The sequence below is a fragment of the Podarcis bocagei genome (assembly GCF_964188305.1).
Source record: "Podarcis bocagei genome assembly, chromosome: 3".
Taxonomy (NCBI): Eukaryota; Metazoa; Chordata; class Lepidosauria; order Squamata; family Lacertidae; genus Podarcis; species Podarcis bocagei.
In genome coordinates, this window is record NC_138127.1 from 47434352 (window position 1) to 47456256 (window position 21905).

General features: G+C 43.5%; 1 protein-coding gene across 5 annotated transcripts in view; it reads right to left on the minus strand.

Moving 5' to 3' along the window:
* Positions 1–21905, minus strand: part of MAP3K5 (mitogen-activated protein kinase kinase kinase 5) — a 103136-nt gene that overhangs the window by 79918 nt on the left and 1313 nt on the right. For all 5 annotated transcript variants that reach the window (XR_014006334.1, XM_081187855.1, XM_081187856.1 and 2 more), the window contains exon 2: positions 14001–20512. Coding sequence is in view for 4 of the 5 variants with exons in the window: in XM_081187855.1 (XP_081043981.1) it covers positions 14001–14460 (460 nt within the window). In the remaining variant the exon portion in view is untranslated. The remainder of the gene's footprint in view (positions 1–14000; positions 20513–21905) is intronic.

Below are 21905 nucleotides of genomic sequence, written 5' to 3' on the forward strand. Positions count from 1 at the left end.
TTAGTGATATTTCAGTGACCTCTTTATGACGTTTCCATGATACTTCCAGGTTCAACATGATGTGCATATACATGGGCATGCACATATTGAATGATTATCTCTCTTTTTGTACCCTGAAAAAATATGGGCATTAAATTAAATGGCTAGGTTAATATCACGTTCAAGTTAATATAGTACAGCCTAGTTCTTTTCTCCCCACAGATTGGGGGAAAGGGAGGACAAGGGTGAGACTTCACCCAAAACTAAGGCCAGATTGTGTGTTCTCCCCAGAATATAATGCATGTACAGGCTTAGTTAAGTACTCTGCATTCTTTTACCAATATGGTCCAGAAAGCTCAAATGTTTTTATTAGTCTCACTTAAGTGCTGCAGCATTCCTTGCAGTCTTTCAGAGTTATGACACAGACACGCAACAGAAAGAAAAGAAGCAATAAACCTGCACTTGAAACTATGTCATAATTTATACATTTCCTGTTTTCATCCAGGTGTTCTTTTTCAGTTGAGCAGTTGATTGACCAATGCATGAGATCAAATTAACCTTTTAAAACATCATTTATGTCATTCACAATAATCACATTTCCGTTCTACATCATGACTGTACAATTAACACTCTACAGTTCTCTCACCGCATTGGAATCCTGCTGTGTAATATCAATATTCACAGGATTCCTGCTGAGTAACATCAATGTGAGGCATATGATGAAGTAAACAGTAGTCCACAGAAGGTCATGCTACATTATGTCACAAGATCAGCCTCATTATTATTAGTACACTTTCCCATTTTGTCAATGGAGCTGCATTGCTGATGCCTTTGGTAATGTTTAGTGTATACTTCCTTTCTGAACACTGGAAAAGATGGAATGTACAAAGCTGAAGACTAGTGCGACTACTAAAATACTAAAGAACTCACATATGGCACTTATTCATTTGTTATTTTAGTCTTTGGTTACAATGTGTACATAAGAAGCACGATCCATTCAAAGTTAAGCACTGTTAAAATGAATGTGATTTCAAATAAAGACATTTAAACATCTGTGTTACCCTCTGACTGAAATCAGTGGGACTTGTTCACAGCAATCCTCTGATTATCCCACTGAGTTCAATGGGACTTCCTCACAGGTTGGTGAGTACAGAATTACAGCCTGAAAGTGCTTAACTTTGGCTGGATCATGGGTTAGGTGGTGCCCCTTTGATGTTAGTATAACCTACAGTGGATTATGAATCTGTATGATGATCACAGCTAGAGATTGAAACATGTATTCTAGTACTATTCAATGAAAATATAAAGAACCTCCAGTGTTCCACATCTGCTCTTCGGGTGTCTTGATTCTAACATACCATCATTAACAAGTGTGCTGAACACATAAAACAAGGTGGAGTGCCATACGGTAGCTAAGTGTAGCTAAATGAGCTGGAGGAACGCAATCTTAAATGTGTGCACAGAACAAATATCTGTGTAGGTGGAAGCAGAACAGCTGAAGCAGACACAGCCCCTAAGTTATACACGCTCATTTCAATTTGTGATGCCATCCTCCATACATACTGTATACACATTGGGGTTGTTTTGAGTAAGGTGAAGAACCTGCTGCCCTCAAGCCACCTCCCTGCCTAGGATGCATTTGTTTTATTTCCATTCGACTTCTGAAAAAGGTCCATAGCCTACCCTTGTACTACAAATGTAGGGGTTGTTTTTTTTTTTAAAAAAAAGAATATCTTTGATCATAGCGGTGGAAAAAAGGAGCTATACTATGATATGAAATAAGTGATTATAGAACAACTGTTGGTACTTTCCCACAATATCAGGCCTTGAACACTACCCACCAGGACTTACACTGTGAGAACAAAGAGTCTAAATTGTGATTAGCATGTGCTCAAAACCTTTGATGGGCAGAGCAGTACATTCTCCCTTTGCCCCAGGGAGCTGGATTGAGTGGAAGTATCCCTTGGTCTGGCCCTGCTGGCTTCCATCAGCCTTCCCCTGAAATGGGAGGTAGGATTCTGGAGGGAATCCACTGGATCCCAAGCCAGTCCCACTGGGCCTGATCTGACTCTGATCATGGTGCCAAATCCACCCTGCCATCCAATGTTCATCCCAGCCACCACGTGGGGCATGACTCCTCAATTCAGCCCCACCAGGCAGACGCCTGTGTTACGACTGCCCACAAAACTTGAATGTAGCAACTCTGGTGCTACAGAACCAAGCCACAGTCAAGGATAGTGTGCTAGATTACAAATTGAATATTTGCAAGGTTGTGCCATATTGCACGAAGCAACCACGCAGCTCATAGACTGAAAAAAAGTAACCTGTCCCACTGCGATACAGCAAGCCCTTTTCAACTGCTCCTGTTATTGCAAGTAGATAATGGGCTATTATCCTTGCAGCATAAAGAAAGCCAAGTTAAATTTGTACTGTAAAGGGTCCTTCAAATTACAATCAGATTGCAACCAATTTAAACATTCAATAAGCATACAATAAACTGAGCATGTGTAGAGCAAGTTCCTATGTTACATTATCCACACAAATGCAGCTATCACTTAATAATCTGAATTTGTGAATCTATTATGATTCTATCAGTCATCTCTGCCTCCTACTACATCAGTCCATTTCTCAGCAATATAAGACAAGGGCCAGTTCCAACAACTTTTGTCCTCCCATGAAGAAGTAGTCACACAAGGGGGAAAAGAAAAAGAAACCTAAAATACATATTGCAGGGGAGATTCCAAAATCACAGTAATGCAGTTTTTATCTGAAAGATATCCCTGCCCCCATTGTGTCACTTTTTGCTTTCTGAGCCTAAACAAAGACAACAAAAATGTTCTGTATGTTAGTGACTCAATAATCAAAGCTTATTATTACAGTGTAGCTTCACTAGGCACTACTCCAAGTGCTAGAAGAAGGTCCTTTTAATCTGTTTAGGAACAAACCCCATCCAAATAGTTATTGGAGGGCGAGGGGGGAGGGAACAAAGAAACATTTGAATAACCCTAGCTAATCCAAAACATGATGCATTGCAGATGTTAGGGGGTGGAGGTGGGGGTGGAGGCAAGCAGGCAGAGACTTCACTTAAGAGAAACAAGTAGAATTAAAAGTGAAATTTCTTAATCACTCATTTTTATTCTATAACTAGTAGTTATTATTATGCTGGAACTGATTTTCAGCCACTACAAACAGCAGATGTTGTGGGAAGCATGTATTTCTGTGCTAAAATGGGGTTTGGAAATCACTCAATCCACTATTAATAGGGGACAAAAGTGTTTTAAGAAGCAACTGAATGTTATAAGAACTCCAAGACAGAGAGAAAGCCTGAACATTACATTTCATCACAAATTCCAGGAAATCCAAAAATAAAATAGGAATAGTTTTGTAACCAATATTCTGGTTCACAGTGTCAAAGGAAAAAGCCTTGGAATGTAGCATCTCCCAAAGGTAAGCAAGACACGCTCAGAAAAGAATCACTGGAATTTAGAAAGCGTTGCTCTGCTTCTTGCATTCCCTATGTCCTTGTATGTAAAGCCTTTGAGTCTGCAGCCAAGCAACCATGGTACAGACTCACTTCTGTACATTCTAGACAGCGTCAAAACTTTGTAAAACAGTGAGAGCCAATTTGCATTGTTTTGTCGTGTGCAATTGTAAAAGTCTTTACTCGCTGACAAACGCATATAAAAGTGCAGTGCAATTTGTTGCTTGGCTGAAAACTGCCCCCTTTTCCCATACACCCAGGGGGCAAATTACACATGTAAACAAGAAAGTGAGCCAGGCATGCAGATGCCATAGGACCAACCAAGGGAGGCTGGCTGCACGTGCAAGTGCTCCTTATCTCTTCCATTTCCTGAAGAAGCAGAATTGTCCTTTAAGGCTAGGAGGCAAGGGCCATACCTCCAGCAAACTGTGGGACACAAATGTGCTCTGTCTTTAAAGAGCTACTGACCTTTTCAGATTAGAAGAGAGACAGAGCTATGAATACAACCATACCGCAACAGGGACTCCAGTGAAGCACTACAACAGCTCACACAAAGCCCTCTGTCCCTTCCACCAGTGGAGAGTGATGATAGTCACTTATCCCCTGAATAAGGCAGCTAATAAAAGTAATTGGTGACAATTAATGGCTGCAACTAATGGCTGGCAGGTAATTTGGAACCAATACGTGAAATATTGTGATGCTGCACACACCACCAGCTCGTGGATGTTAGCCTTGCACAAATCCTTGCCCCGCTAACCCCAGCTTTAACACTAAATGCTCAGACACCCACTTCAGCCCCTATACCCTGGGAAAGGATCTCTACCAACCGCCTCTTTATCTCAGATCCCTGTTAACCATCGGGAACTTCAGACCCAGGAGCTTCTCTCCCTAGGCCACACAGCTCACTGGCCCAGCTTCACACCCCAAATATTTTCGCATGACTGGAATGCACCCTTGAACTCTCATAACGCTTCTTTATTGTCTGGATGGAGAACAGAGACGAGTGGGGGAGGGCATGCAGAAACCAACCTAATGTACAAAGTGGGTGCTACTCCATCCACTTGTCCTTCTGGCCCCACCCACCACAAGCATGTGGCCTTTGGAAAGTTTACCAGAAGGGAATGTAGTCCTTAGGTGGAAAAATAGTGCTCCCCACTCCTTTGTTCCATTGCCTTCACATGGGTCCCCACTCCCTCTCCACCAGCACAGTGTGTAAACCAAAATTACTCTTCCACTCAGATGCCAGTTACCGTATTTTTCGCTCTATAACACGCACCGGACCATAACACGCACGTAGTTTTTAGAGGAGCAAAACAAGAAAAAAAATATTCTAAATGAAACAGTGGATGTATGATTTTTGTGGTTCATGCTGTGGCCACAGACATGTGATCTGACAGTGAGTTTGGAGTAGCCCAATGCAAAAATTCTGAGGAGCCATGTGGATCCATGTTTGTAACCACGTTTTTGCACCACTGCGGCCCCAGGCAACAGTGGGTGTGTGATTTTTTTGGTGCAAGATGTAGCCATGGACATGCTATGTGATCTGATGGTGAGTTTGGGGTGACCCAGTGCAAAAATCCTGAGGATCCATGTGGATCCGTGCTTTGTAACCACGTTTTAAGTGGGGAGGGAAGGAAAAGCACTCAAGGGACAAGGAGCACGCGTGGGGTGTGTGGAGAAGGATGCTGCTAATCATGCTATTTAGCGAGCTGAGTGGGGAGGAGAGAGGGACAGAGAGCCTGCTTGCTTTAAAGGAGCCAAACGGACAGGAGCCGCTTACACTCGTGTAAGCGGCTTTTCTCCTCTCCCGCTTTGCTCCTTTAAAGCAAGCAGGCTCTCTGTCCCTCTCTCCTCCCCACTCAGCGGCTCTTCTCCCGCTTTGCTGTTTCAAAGCGAGCCACGGAGGAGGGAAGGAAGGGGAACCATGGATCCTCTGCTCACGACTGCAGCAGATTCCCCCCGCCACCCGTAGGCATTCCCTCCATAACACGCACAGACATTTCCCCTTACTTTCTAGAAGGAAAAAAGTGAGTGTTATGGTGCAAAAAATACGGTAATTGCATCATGTCTGAAATTTCTATGACTGCCCAGCATGAGAATACTCGTGAATGATCCATGACATCACAAGAACTCAGTCAGTAGCCAGGAGGGAGACTTGCAGGCAAATGAAATGTTCAACCTCCTTTATGTATGTGAGACAAGTGTTTTCGTTTCTCACTCCAGCTCAGAGGTAAAATAATGTAGCCAATGTCTAAATAAAGTCTCCCATTTGGCCTCCATGGTTTTGCTAAGCTTCCACAATACTCCTCGTTTCCATTATCACTTTTAAACTGCAGTACTGAGCTACTCCAGCCAAAACCTATGCAAAGGGGAAGATGAATGGCACCAGTCCGCATGAACTAGTTTGATTTTTCTAACCTGTTAACTAGCACTTTTATATTCCAATTCTTATTATAAGAGAAGTAGACGTATTTCCCTACAGTCCACCACTTCCTCTGAGAAAGCCAGCTGCTTTAAATTAGCCTCGTCACATAGTAATTAAAATATTTTGAGAATTGTTAGGGTTGAGGAAAAGTAAGACAAGCGCAGTAAATTAATTAATTAAATGAGAGACACAGAAGCATTCTTCCGGCCAAGAGCTGGCAATTCTAACCTGAAGCACAAAGCAGAAAACAAAGTAGCACCTTGGGATGCACTGGCTAGAATAATGTTTTATGTAACAGGAGTTAATCCCAATGAGTCAGAAATTAACAGCTCAAGTCGGGAAAACATGTTTTAGAGATGAACAATAATGATGCTGTAAGGAGACAATGCTATGGTGAGAAAACGCACATCAATAAGACAGTGATTTTGACTAATTAAAGAGTTTTGTATGCACTGACACACTGATTTGAAACTAACCTTTGTATGTCTTTCGGTGCTGGTGCAAAATTTAGCAAGGTCTAACACAGGGATGGGGAACATCATTCAGCCCAAAGGTCCTATTTGATTTTGGTCAACCTTTCACAGAACCATCGAACTATAGATTTGGAAGGGACCCCGAGGGTCATCTAGTCCAACCTCCTGCAATCTCAACTAAAGCATCCATGACAGATCAAAGGTTTAAAAAGTGAGAAGAGCAACAGAGATGGGATTTTTTACCTCCATGCAATATTTTCTGCACACACTCATACACCCCTCTATATCCTCCATCCGGGCAAGCGGGAATCATTATTAGAGTTCAAAGACACATTTGAGCCAAGCAAAACCATTCAAGGAAGGTGCAAAGCAGGGCTGACAAGGGATGTGGCCAGGCAAAACAGTGTGCGGCTAGGTGTGGCTGAGACCTGGAGAGAGTCCCAATGTCACATTTGGCCCCCAAGCCTGAGGTTCCATCTCCCGGGTCTAATATATACTGCATCATATACTGTTATATAATAGGCGGCTATATAGGACAGCCTTGCAAATAAGTGCTAGCCTGCATTTTTCTTTACCAACCTGTTAGATGGATGATGGAATGGGGTGGGAGGTTGGAGAATTCCACCTACAGCAGCGTGCCTCATGCATTTGCTAGGTGTGAAGTGGGAAGGGGGCAGGGGGTTATCCTCTGGCAGAGTGCTTGGTTTCCATGCTGGGTGCCATGGAGAGGCAGAATATTCCATTCTCCCCACCACCAGCAACAGCAGCCTGCTCCCTCACCTACATGCAACTCCTTCTCACCAGTGGCTACCTGGCTACACACATGCACACCTATGTTTCTAGATGCTACTGGTAGTCCCCTGGCCCGCCAAATCTAAGCTTGACAAGGCAATGGAACACCCACAGAGCCTTATTCAAGTTCCAAGCTGCCATCTCTTTGTCACACTCCAACATGATCAAGAAATGAAACTTATGGCAGAAGAAGAGGCAGGCTCAATCCCCAGTGCATGAATTCAACAGCACAAAATAAACTAGAAAGGAGTCTCCTTTGTCTTCTTTGTTAACCGCTCATTGTCATTTTCCACTCACTCTCTTTCTGTATACCACAGCACTTGCATTCCTCTTTTTCTGCTTTACTACACAACTGTAGTCACATGCCCTCTTCTTTTTCTATCTACCTACCCAAAGGTAAATTCCTAAATTATCTCTGTTCCCACCCCTCCTACACAAGGGAGACGGGGAGTACAGAAAAACACACACAGCAATCTACACAGCGATCTGGAGCCGACTCATTTCTAGCATGCCTGGAATAAATTGATTGATTGATTGATTGATTGATTGAGTTTATACTACCTTATACCCAGAGGTCTCAAGGTGGTTCACAGAAGAAAATCAAAACCACAAAATACATAATCAAAATACCGTGGTACCTCAGTTACCGAACACCTCTGTAGTCGTATGTTTCAGTTCTCGAATGCCGAAAACCCAGAAGTAAATGTTTCTGTTTTCAAACATTTTTCGGAACCCAAAGGTGCAACACGGCTTCTGCCGAGTGCAAGAAGCTCTTGCAACCAATGGGAAGCTGCACCTCAGTTTTTGATCATTTCGGAAGCCAAACAGGCTTCCAGAATGGATTCCGTTTGAGAACCGAGGTACCACTGTAAAAACAACAACCCAATAGCCGCCGCCCCCAGCAAAAAAAACCCCACGTTTTGAATTGTGTTTGCACTTTGTACACATTCTAAAGTTGGCAAGAATCAGGATTAAAATGACTGAGTGTGCCCATTGTTGCTGTACTTTGGAATGGACCCATCAGTCTACTTCTGGTCAGCATCAATTTCACATGTGTTCACAGGTAAATCCATTCTGTCTTCATTTCATGTATTAAGTTATCTGTGTGCATGTTCCGAAACATTTTATACACACACACACACACACACACACACACACACACACACTGGTACCTCGGGTTACATACGCTTCAGGTTACATACGCCGCTAACCCAGAAATATTACCTCAGGTTAAGAACTTTGCTTCAGGATAAGAACAGAAATCGTGCTCCGGCAGAGTGGCGGCAGCAGGAGGCCCCATTAGCTAAAGTGGTGCTTCAGGTTAAGAACAGTTTCAGGTTAAGAACAGACCTCTGGAACGAATTAAGTACTTAACCCAAGGTACCACTGTATATACACACACACACACATATATATGTGTGTGCACTTTTTCACCTTACACTTTGGAACTCCCTGCCTATTGAGATCAAGCAGCTACCTTCACTTTACTCTTTTTGGAACCTGCTAAAAACATTCCTGCTTAGACAAGATATCTCAGATGCTTAGAAAGTTAAGGTACTCTTAATCTGTTTTAGTATGTTAACTTTCATATGTTTTAAGGTAGGGTTGTCTGTTTTTTTCTTGATTTTATGGTTTTATCTTCTGCAAACCGCTTTGAGGTTTTTTATAAGCATGTGGCACATAAATTTTTATGAAATTAAATAAACAAATCAGGATTTCTGTAAGTCTCACTGAGACCTAGATGAAAAGCAGGGTATGCATTTTCTTAATTAATCAATATATAAACCTTAGAATTCAATAAAGTATGCCTAACTTTAGCTCACTCCAACCTTACTTGCATATAAGTGTAAGCATGTCGGAGTGTTACTAATATTATTATGGTCCTTATCCCGTATTCCATTAGAAAATATTATTCAGTATTTTCTGCTCCAGTATTGCTGAAGTTACAGCTGTTGATACCACCCATTAACACTTTCTTGGTTAACACATCATATTAAGCCAAAGTTGTTGCTATTGCTGTTTTAATGCCTTAATGTGAACATGCAATGCTGGTGAACACACGGCTCAGAAGTTCTTGCTGAGTTCCTCCCTGGCTCCTGCTGCTGCCACACCGACAGGAAACAAGCCAGAGTGTGGCTTGTCATGCCCTCAAACCTGAGTTGTAGTTTCTTTTTCTCGAAACAAACCATGATCCCAGGTTCAGATGTTGTGAGGGGACACTCTCTGGCTTGTTTCCCAGCAACTAGAAGGAAGAACACAGTGAGAACTTTAGAGCAGTGTGTACTAGTGCGCTGCATGTTCACATTATGCATAGTTTCTTTAACTATGGTTTAGTGTAACATGTGAAGTGGGCCACCAGGAACATAGGAAGCTGCCTCCTATTGAGCTGGACCATCTAGCTCATTGGCTCTCCAGGGGTTCAGGCAGGGAACCTGCCTAGTCTTACCTGGAGAAGCTGCAGATTAAACTTGAGACTTTCTGCCTGAAAAGCAGATGCTCTACCACTGAGCTACAGCCCTTCCCTTATGGTAGAACAACATTTATTGTGTAACCCTGGAACAACATTTCCTCACCAACGGTGCTGGTGGTCATAATAAACATCATCACCCGAATTCTGTAGTCAGAGCTTGGTAAGGTAAACAGTGAGCTAATGCTAGCGGAACGTCAGCTGTTTTTAAAAACTACAGTGACAAAAATGTTCCTTTATAGAGTTCTGACATCACAGGAGCTAAATATAAAGAAGGGGAAATTCCCATACTCCCACACCTTCTGTTGACCTTTTGGCTGGTAATTGCTTGTTAGCTTATCATTTACAGCTGAATAATTAGTATTTATTTCTTAGGTAATTCTGTTGGGGGGGGGAGAAATAGGCGTGTATATTCTTATTTGCGGGGATGTTAGCATTTTTAACAGAGAACAGTTAATCAACTCTCTTTAATCATGCACACAACTAGGACTGTCAAAGAGTGTAAAGGGGTAGTTGTCACCAACATGTGGATGGCAGCTGGAGGAGGAGAAGACAGAGGGTGAAGAAAGAGCTGTGAGCGTAGCAGCCTTTCCCCCATCCTTTGTACCCTCTGGAAAACTCAACAAACCTTCTGCACCTGGAAATGGGTGTTGGAAACAGCTGTGGGCAAGTGCCTGAGGAAGTACCGTCCACTTTGGGCCTGCTCATAAAAAGCAATCCTAGAGTGAGAGACTAGAGTGATGTCTGCTGTTTCCAGGAACTCTTATTGCTGTGAAACTTCTGTGGTTGAGCTGAGTTTGCTTGGACCCTGGGTAAGAACCCAGAGACTGAGATGGAGGTTGTGTCAGAAGGAAAATGGACTGAAAATGATTTTTATATACTAGTAACTTTGCATTGTTATATGTAACTGTGTATTTTTGTTATATTTTTGTTTGAGCTGTCTGTTGTTGCTTCAGGTTTCTGTACACTCCTTAGGGATATTTTAAATATATTAAGTGCTATGGCAATTAAAAAAATAAAGTCATATGGCAATCAACTCTGTCTCCGTTCATCTGACTTGGAAGAGGCAGCTGAGGTACTGGACAGGTGCTTGGAGGCACATAAAGACCTGATGTGGACAGATGAATGGAAGCTGAGCCCTGAAAAGGCAAACGTGTTATGTGTTCCAAGTTCTTGTGCCCAGGAGGAGCAGGTCTGAAGCTTGGGGTCACTGGAGACTCAGGTGGCCTTGATGACTATGAGTGCCTATTCTGAGCGACGGATGGTTTGTCAACAACTTTAGTAACTCCTAGACTGGATTATTGCAGTGCCGTCTATGTGGTGCTGCACTTGAAGAGGCCTCTTAAACTTGCAGAGGTCCAAAAAGCAGCAACCAGACGACTAGCTGCGGTACAATTTGGAACTTACCAAACCTCTTTTTTTAAAATGGCAGCACTGGTTGCCAGTTCATTTGAGTCCGAATCAGGGTGCTCCTTCCCCACACTCTATTAGACACAAAAATTGTCAGAGGGTATCCTCCTGCCTGCCTAGCAGTTCGAAAGCACCCCTAAGTGCAAGTAGATAAATAGGGACCGCTTTCTAGCAGGAAGGTAAACTGCGTTTCCGTGTGCGGCGCTGGTGCTGGCTCGCCAGATGCAGCTTAGTTACGCTGGCCACATGACCCAGAAGTGTCTTCGGACAGTGCCAGCTCCCGGCCTCTTGAGCAAGATGAGTGCACAACCCTAGAGTCGGTCACAACTGGCCCTGATGGGCAGGGGTACCTTTTATCCTCCTGGGAGTTCCACCACCCTTAGAACTTTGGGTATCAGTGGTCCAGAAGAGGGCATTTTTGTGTAATGCCCTCCTCAGAGAGGTGTGTCTGACATCATCATCATGTAGTTTTTCTCTGTACACTAAGGAGGCATCTCTTTAACCTGGCTTTTGATATATTATTAAAGGGTCTAACCTGTTCCCTGATCTTAAGCTGCTTAAGCTGTTTTTAAATTGTGGTAACCTGCCCTGAGGCCTCATAATGATTGATTAGATTCTTACCTGCCCTTCACAATCTCTTTCCTATACACTGTGGGAGAGGAGTCATGTCCTAAAACAGGGACGAGGAATCTGGTTTTCCAAATGTTATTAACCTACAAGTCCCATTGGCCCTATCAACGTGGTAAATGGAATGAGGGGATCTGTGCTCCAACATCTGGAGGGCCATAGTTTCCTCACCTTATAAGATATTTATAGGCCAAGTAGATTGATATATTAAGCACTGCCTCTAAGGACCCATTCATATGATTAATCTGGCATAGTATGCCTGTGGGTTTAAGACGTTTCTGGGATATACTGAAAAAGTTGTGTGTGCCAGTTCAGGACCCAACCTATATTTACCATACTAGTGGTCAATACACTTTCAGCAGCTGGTCAGTAAACACAGGCTAGGGGATGAACTGAGTGTGGTGAAAGAGTTGCACAAATGGTCCCACCACACAAAAACTAAGCCTGGTTTTGCTCAGCCCATGTTCAAACCACACCAATTAGACAGTGTCACATGAACAAGTCCAAAGCCACATCAGTGGCTCTGAAAACAGAAATAGAAAGGTGGATGAATTAATTCTGAATAAATCTTTATGTTCCCAGGGAATCCCTGGGTGTGAGCAGACAAGAGTGGACTACTTATTTCCAAAGACTTCCTGCCAAAAGACTTAGCACTGAAACGCCTATTCACCTTTGTTTACAATCCTCAGGTACTACTGGCTAACAGCAGATGCAGAATATGGACTGATTACTATCTTCGGAGCCAAGGAAACTATGAACAGCACAAGATGTGACAAAACACTCTAATTATTCTGTCTTCCATACAAAAGCCTAATAACAAATACACACGATCAGCTTTTCCAAAGACTAGCCCAGGTTTACTTCATAGACTAGGAAACAGCAGAAAGCATGTCACATGCTACCAACCTTCCCCAAGGGCCAGATCCCTATGCTAATACTTATCTAGGTATTTAAAATATTTCTAATCTACTGTTCAGGTCACATTGTCCTTGCAAGGCAGTTCACAAAAAGTTTAAAAAAAATAACATAATAAAAACAGGACTCTGTCTAAACAGGTGATAAAGATGATAACATGCATGATTGGTTTGAAGGGCTGACTCGCAAATAAGGCCCTCAATTGAAAGAAAAGTTGGGTATGATAGTGTAAACTGGTTCCAACTACACCAAGTTATTTTGTTGTTGTTTAGTCGTTTAGTTGTGTCCGACTCTTCGTGACCCACCAAGTTATTTACTTTAGCTTAAACCCAGATCTCAGTGGCTATCACAGGAATCGGACTATTAGATCTTTATCAAGGTTTGAGCAGCTGATGATTGTGACTCCTTAATATTTATAAAATCTTGATAGTGAAGGCAATGGGATCAACCCAAAGCTTTAAAGGCTCATGGGAACAGTGTTTCATGAAATATGAGAAGAAAGGAAGTGGAAAGTACTGGGTATGAAAAACGATTATATTCAGTCTCAGCGAAAATATGGGGAAATTCCCTGCAAGCTACTCTCTGCTGGTATCAACTACCCTTAGTCACATTTTTATGGTGCTTAACATCACCTAAGTGTTGGAGGGAATGTGAGGCATGGGAACATATTTCATTATGTGGTGGGAATGCACTCTTCAAGGAGCTGGGATTGGCTGCAGCTCTTTACCAAGCATGAACACGCGTTGGCAAACCTGGATTTGCTATTTTATAACATGTGTGAAATCTCCCCTCATTTTATCTTTAGGAAGCTGCCTTATACCAAGTCACACTATTGGTCCATCTAGCTCAGAACTGTCCACACTGACCATCAACAGCTTTTCAGGGTTTCAGGCAATGGTCTCACGCAACTTTACTTGGCGCTTTCATGGACTGAACCCGGGACCTTCCGCTTGCAAGCAAACCCAGGAAAAACAAAAATGTGATGGGTTACGTTTGAATTTCAGACAAAATAATTGCCAAACAGCATTTAAGGGCCACTTCTGTAGATGACCTCTAGACCTTACTCCACGTGCCATGTGAATGATCCGGAATAAATAACTGCCAACCACAAGGCCACCACCTGGATGAGGCTCAGCAGGTCTGGCAAGTGCCTCGATGGGGGAACACCTGGGAACTGCACTTATGCCGCCTCCGTTTCCATAACAGAAGAAAGTCGGCATAGAAATGTAAGAAAACACAGACATAATGCGTATTCCTCTCTTCACCCTACGTAGGTATTGAGAAGAGGTAAACGAAGCCTGAGGCCCCTCGCTTGCCCCACCACCTGCATGCGCTCACGCATGGACTCTCCTCAGGTAAGCGCGCTTTCGGCTGCAGGCGCGGCGGCTTTTGCCTTCCGCTCGCCGGAAGGAAGCTCGCCTGCCGACTCACCCGCGTTGTAGAAGCGGTCGAGCACCGCCGTCTCGCCGAAGTCCAGCTTGCCGAAGTGCAGCGTCTGCAGGTCGGCGCCCACCGCCTCGCACGCTTCCCTCAGGCTCTGCAGGGCCCCGCTCTCCGCCGCCTGCAGCAGCCCCGGACTCGCCTCGTTGATCACGTAAGACACCGTGGTGCTCCTGTTGCTGTGGCCGCCGCCGCCGCCGCCGCTGTTGTTTTTGGCCCGGGCCGCCGTGTCGCTGGCGGGGCAGACGGAGCTGCTGTCCTCATTCCAAAAGGTGCCGGGCGGCGGCGCGCCAGGGCCGCCCAGGAAACCCCGGCCCGCCGGCCCCTCGCCTGCCGCCGGCGCTCTCCTGGTGAGCCCATCCTCGTAGAGCAGCGGGCAGCCGCCGCCAAGAATGCCCGGCAGGCTGGGCACCGAGAAGCTGATGATCCCCGCCTCGCTGGGATCGCTCATGCCGGCTGCTCCTGTCCCAGCCGCCTCCTTGCCCCGGGACGAGACTTTATGCAGATGCCATGCCGCCGCCGCCGCCTTTCCCCCTCGACCTGCTTTCTGCAGTTGGCTTGTGCGAGCTGTTGCCGAGCTGGAAACCGGAGCGGGAGGGGAGGAGGGAGAAAAGGAGCCCTTCTTTGATTTCAAGCTGCAGCGGCGAGGGAAATGCGGATTCCTCCGTTGCCCGCCAAAGCCACCATTGCGCACTCCTTTCCTGAGCCCCGCCGGCTCCTCAGGTTGGCGATCGGCTCATCCGGCAGCCCCAGGCGCCTTTGCAAGGGTATTATTGCACGCCAGCCGCCCTCGCTCTCGCAGGTCTTCAGCAAACCCGCCGCCGTTTGCGGGAGCGCGCCTCTCGCCGGTACGCAGCGTCTACCTCGCCCGAGGGGCTTTGCCAAAGTGAAAGACCGGGGAAAAGCGAGCGAGCGAGCGCCCAGCCACTTGTTGCATTGCTACTGTGCAAAAGCAGCACCCTGCCCAGGAAAGGCTCCGCCCTCCTACCTTAGCCACGCCCCCTGCCCTGTAGTAGAGAGAGAACTGCGCATTCCTGCGCTTGTAAACATAAGGCGAGCGCCAAAGTTTGGTCGAGAGGAATCGTGCGGCGCCTGAACCGAGAAGTGGCTCCTGTATGATAAAGCGCCCTCTGCTGTGCTTCTCCTCTCGTCGACTTTGCTCAAGGTTGCTTTTACGCAAACGGGAGCCCGTTAAGTAAAGAGGCTTCGCTTTACAGTCCCCACTTTCATTTCCTTTTTAAATGCAGAGGCAACTAGTGATGCAAGATCGTCACCGAGTATAATTTATAAATTTCAGTCCATTTTGGGGGTTTTTTGCTGGCATATTCTTATTCCCTGCCCTTCTCCCCAAAGTCCCAGGGTGGGTTACAGCATTAAAGCACGTGGCATGAACCTTATTCTTGAAATCGGTGGGAAATCGGATGAATTTCGCACATATACGAATTTTTATTCTGTTCTTCATCTGTTCAAGTATCTTGGGGGGAGGGGGTTCTCCTTAGAGCTGGAAGGTAACAATGAACTGTTCTCTTTGGCAAAGGGTTGTAGCCAAGTGATCGAGCACATGCTTTTCATGCAGAAGATATTCCTTGTCCCAAGCATCTCCACGTAGGGTTCAGGAAGGCCATTGTCTGAAACCCTGGAGAATTGTCTTTGGACTATAATGAGCTAGATAAGCTAATGGTCTGATTGGATAAGGGAACTAAGTTTTCTATTCTTATTTATTTAGTTATCAATCTTTTATAAACATCAAAGCAATCCTGGGGTTGTTTCCACCAAGATGTTTCAGCAAATATTTTCCAGGTTTTACTTCCAAGTGTACAGGACTAGGGTGGGTTCTATAGGGCTATAAGCATTAAAGGGCAGAGTGATTATTGATTGATTGATTGATTGATTGATTGATTGGTTGGTTGGTTGGTTGGTTGCATTTATATCTCACCTTGTTTTTCCAAGAGATCTGGGTAGCATACATGGTTCTCTCCCCTGCTCCTTTAATTCCCACAACTACTGTGTGTGGTAGGTTAGGCTGAGGTAGGTCATGGCCGAGTGGGGATTTGAACCCTCTCCCAGTTCCCACTCCAACACTCTAGCAACTATAGCACACAGGCTCTACCCATTGACACACACCCAGCATGTGCAACACAGTGTCCTTCTGCCTAAAGAATGCATCTATCATCATCATCATCATTATTTATTTTAAAATTGTTACATATGAAAAATAAGCCTATCAAGAATAAACTTTCTGTCCTAACCTCATTCACATGCTCATTTTCTGTATGCAAGTGCATTTTGCTAGGGGGAACATTCAAAGATATCATCACCCAACCTGTTCCTTGAAACCAAGTTCAGGGACCAATCCCATGCACCCACCAACATGCAGAAATAGCTCCCCTGTCTTCTTTGTGAATCTTTTCTTGCAATAGAACAAGCACTGCTGCTGATACCTCACGGGAAATAATCCCCTGGCATAGCCATAACAGATGATGTAAGTGCAAATGCAGAACTGGAGACAAACAGACTGGAGGTAGTATGAGTTAAAAGGCTATGGGAAGAAACTTCTTATTTGTTTAATAAATGCAGGCAACATTTGAAGGTCTGTTTGACATTCAAGTGAGTTTATTTACAACTTGTGCCCAAGACCGTACATCTTTGCATTGGCTCAACACTATTAGAAAAAATATAAATAGAAAATACTTTATATGGGATCCACTGTTACACAGTGGTTACAATGTTTGTCTGAAGTGGTAAAAGTCAGTACTGTATGTCTTGATTTCAATACAACCAGTGGTAAAAATGGGAACAGCGGTCAAGTTAAGTTAAACAAAGCTCTTTGCAGGGCAATTGAATAAATAGAGTGAATAAAAAGGGCGGAATCTAGCCACTTTCTCACAGCTTTCATCAAATATAATGTTGCTTACAGTGTGACCCCTAACACCAAAAATGTCAGGGATTTTAGTTTTGGTTATGTATAGGATACCTTTTGTGTAGCCCAAAATGGTCAAGGACTGAAGCACATGTTCAAATATGATAACTGGGCAATTGGTGGTTTCTGATTAAATTTTTGTGGCATCTACACCTGTCCACAATTTAATTAACCTATTCATTAAATATGGAATGAAAATGTATCTGGAATATCCTGAAATACTGCAAGAGCTCCCACAACATGTTTTTCCTAGGGAATTTGCAATTTATAGGGAAAAAGAGCCTGTAGCATCTTAAAAACTAACAAATCTTTGAGCATAAGCATTCATGAATTATCTATGTGCTGTAATAAAATTGTCATAGCCCTCTGTTGTTTCTGTTAAAACAGACTAAAATAGTTCTCAGTCTGGAAGTTTTTGCATTTTATAGAATAGTCCTTGGCTGCCACCTACTGTTCTCTTGAGTGGATCCCCTTTTAGGACGCTGTTACATCACATAACAATATAAATTACATTGTTGTTTTTTACACTTAAAATGTTAAGAACCACCATTAACTTTTCAATGACAAGTGTGTTAGTGATTTACAGCCATTTTTCTAGATCAGACAGGAACACTGTAGTATTTACGTAGCCTGGTCTGGAGGGAATAAGACTGTCTTGAGGTAACATAATCAAACTTTTAAAATTAATTGGCCTTATATTATTTACTTGTGTCTAACACTGTGGACAGTGTTCTTGAAGCTACGAACATGAGTTTGACCAAGCTGCGGGAGGCAGTGGAAGACAGGAGTGCCTGGCGTGTTCTGGTCCATGGGGTCACGAAGAGTCGGACACGACTAAACGACTAAACAACAAAACAACATTTGTATTAAATATATATTAAAGGAAAATGATTGCCCTTCACCTTCAGTTTAAAATTAGTTTAAAATTTGGCCCTGGTAATAATTGTTGGCCTAGAATATTTTAGGAGCAGACACAGAGCCCAACTTTGGGGCAAACCTTTAACCCATAATTTATAACAGGGCCGGGGCACCTCAAGCCTTGGGGCGAAATGCTGGCCTCCCTTGGGACTTTCACCAGGCCATATCGCCCCCTAAGCCTTGTTTCATATCTTCCTTGAGTGTTTTGGCCTGGCTGGAAAATGTCAACCCTGATGATACTCTCTGCTTGCCTGGATGGTGATAGAAGGGTATGTGAGTGTGTGTAGAAACTAGTCTACTATATGGAGATAGATTTTACATTAATTACTCCACACACTTTTTCCTCTGGCACTGCAAGCAGTCCCCAGATGTGGGAATGTCACTCGTGGATTGAAAAAAGTTCCCTGCCCACGATGTATAATGTAAACCACCAGCCAATGCTTCTTTATCTGCATGTATATGGCTGGATTTGCTGCTTTGCCAGATTATAAATTTAGAATCCTTAGTTTTGAAAATAACTTTATATGGGGGAAGAATTCCCCTATTCTGCTTCCACATTCACTCCTCTTTCCCCCCATTATCACCATAAACAACTGCACTTCAAGACAGTGCCTGGAAGAAACACTGCTACTATCTTCCTCAGCAAGTTCTCATCTGTTTGTGATTCAAGGAGGATCACACTGTACCCAATTTAAAAGGATGCACAATTCCTCTTCCTCTGCTCTAGCCTTGCAAAAGCCTCCCACTTCCTCAATGACGCAACCTTTCAAAAGGGAATCAGCCCAGAGAAGACTGAGAGGGAAGGAACTCTCTTCCACATACTCTGCAGCTGTTGCTGCATGTCCCACAAAATCAAGCAGAAGAGACACACAGAAACTTCTTGAAACACAAACACACACACCAGCAGCTAATCTAGAGGGTGCGAGGAGGGCATCCAGCACAGCACAGTCTTCCACTCACATTTTTGCTTGGGATTCACCAGGCTTGCTAGGTACTGTGGCTGCACTGCTCTTCCCAGTGCAATTGGTATCACAATTAACACTGAACTGAGAAAGGCTGAATTCTTGTATCTACATTTAGAAAGCATTTCTATTATACAGAGCCCCTTGCCCTTTTCTGATACTTCAAGATTTTTGAGAATTTTCATGTATGGCAACACGGCTGTAAATTTGTAAGTTTCCCCAGGGCTTCTCGTTTTGGGATCCTGAAGCACACAACAGAAACACCCTTCTTCTCAAACCTTCTTGTTTTCAATGCTGGGACAAGGGTCAACACTGTCTTTGAGAGTCAGCTAATTTACTCCCTTCACAGTCTAATTTACTCCCTTCACTTTTCAGTCTAATTTACTCCCTTCACTTTAATTAGAGAATTCAGCCTAAGTATATTTTACAATCATGTATCAAATTTAAAAATTAGTTTCTAACTTCTGAGCAGCAAGGTCACATCCTGGATTCTCAATACAGAGCACTTCATATGACAAGAATGATGTTTTTTGATGGGTGGAAAATGATATAATTCCATAATTTCTTGTGCACACAGGGTACTTTTGATAAATCTAATGCACAAGTTAGCATGTTTAGTCAAACAAAGTTGTACTTTGTATTAAAATTGCTTAATGGTTACGCAACCCTTTTGCAAAATCTCATTATTTATGCTGCTTATCTTTCAGCCACCTATGCAGCTTGAAACCAATTGAAACTTTCAGGCTTTTTGACAATGCCAACAATAACACATCCATGCAGGAAATGCTAGAGGCTAAAATAATTAGGCACTGGTTTTTACATGGCATTGTTTATCATTCCAAGTTCAGAGTCGCAAAAGTGTGTGTCTTAAAACATTTCAGTTATTACAGAACAATGTAATAATTTGCAGAACGATTACTGATAAAACTCTACCAAGTGAGTCATTGGACTTTTATCATGCAAAAACTTACTCACGATAGGATTTCACAACAAACAGAGCTGCAATCCTATGAGATAAAGTGGTATTAAAATCAATTAAACTTTCTTCTCAGAAAACATGCATCAGATAAGTCTCAAAGCTGCTATCGGAAAAGCATTTGCTCCTGAGAAAACTGACTCGAAAGGGACATCAAGCCCACAATGTTAGATATACTTATTAAGATGTGGCGTGTATGTTTCTTGAATCGTGGGAAGGAAGGAGGCAGACAGGCTTGGAGGAGGAAATAAAACATACAGAAAGGGGGCAGAGAAAGAAATTAATCTTCCGCGCCCAAGAAGCAACAAACAGACCACTCAGAAAAGAGGAGAGGCAGGAGAAACCAAAAAGACACATGGGAGCAGGTGAGGGAAGGGAAATGAAACGGAAGGTGCCTCCAGACTGTCAGTATTTTGTGGGAGGGAGTCTACGCATATTGGAAATTAATGTTTGTGCAATTAAAATGGATTTAAGTGCTCTGCTGCTCTAGTGCTAGTGCAAAAAAATTAAAAAGAACATTGCCTTTTTGTGGTTTGGAAAGTGATGAGGAAATGCACTGAAAAGTGTGAGACGAATGAATAATAGGAAAACGCCCACAAGCAATTCAGGATGAATGCTCATTATGATATAACCTCCCAGCATGCTTTGTGTAAGCAAATCAGAATGAGTGCTGAACACACTGGACACGCCCATAGAACTCTGCTTTCTTCTTGGTGTCAATCTCAATCTGGGGGAAAAGAGAGAGCGATAAGAAACTGGAATCAGTGATACTCCTCCTACTTCCTTTCAAAGCTTTCTGTAGTTTTCCAATGAGAGATTGCTCCTTTCTCAATTCCAAGGAATACAGGAAAAAAGTAAACTCCTGGAGAGGGGCAGGAGTGCAAAAGTTTCACAGGCACTGGAGGAGGCTTTCAGGGGCACCATTGCATTTGCCACACTGGGGACACCAGGCCTAATATAATGGATGCTGTCAGGTGAGAGTTTTTGGTGGATGGAATCTGGCATTTCAACAGAGCTGGTACTTTTGGTAGTCCTGTATCACAGATCTTTGCCAGGATCTGTGTTGTCAACACATTTTATGAAGCACCAGTTAAAAATGTAATTATCACTACCTACTTTTATTTCATTTCCTACTGACCTCACTGTTTAAAATTCCCCATACACATCTCCTCAACAATGTATATTCTCCTGTGATTTAGGTAACACTTTTATGAATCAAATGAAGTATATCAGAGATAGCCAATATGCTGCTATCCCATCATAACTTGTGGCACAGACCTTTCTACCTAGTATTCTCCCAAGAGAAAAAGGCTTCACACAACTCACTCTTCTTCCAATTACTACATACAATCCTCCATATGTGGAGCAAGAATCAGTTTTAAAATAAAACTGAAGGGAGACTGGGTTAGTTGATCTCTTTTGCTGCAAATGCTTTGAAATAATTATGTGGTAAGCCATGCCAAAGAGGGCCAGATTTGATGAAGTGAAGGGCCATGAGGGCCGGCCAAAGGGCCAACCTTTTTTTTAGGACTGAAGTTGTTGAACATAGAGTATTTTTCCAGATTAAAAGGGAACCGTTAAACAGATATTTAAACATTTGCCATGTCAAACCAGTTCACTAAAATCTGAAGTGAACATTTTATAGGACTATGGCAGGACCCATCTAAAGTTTATGGCAGGGGTGGCCAACTCCCAAGAGACTACGATCTACTCACAGTTAAAAACTTGCAGTGATCTACCCCCTTTTGGGGGGTTCAGGTCAAAGTTGTTGAACTTCTTCAGGGAGGAGGTAAAATATTGAGCTTTTTTTTTTTAGGGGAGCCACAGTTGTTCAGCTTCTTTGGGGGGAGCCAATGATCTTCCAAGCATCTGATCAGTGTGTTCGGGGCCGAGTCGGTGTGGCCATCCATCAGCAGATAGAGCTGAGTGTCATCAGCATACTGGTGACAGCCCAGCCCAAAGCTCCAGATAATCTGGGATAATGCACACTTCTTCAGATACCATGCACGTGCATGCACATGAAAGGTCATACCAATAGCAAACTTAGTTGGTCTCTAAGGTGCTACTGGAAGGAATTTTTTTATTTTGTTTCGTCTACGGCAGACCAGCACGGCTACCTA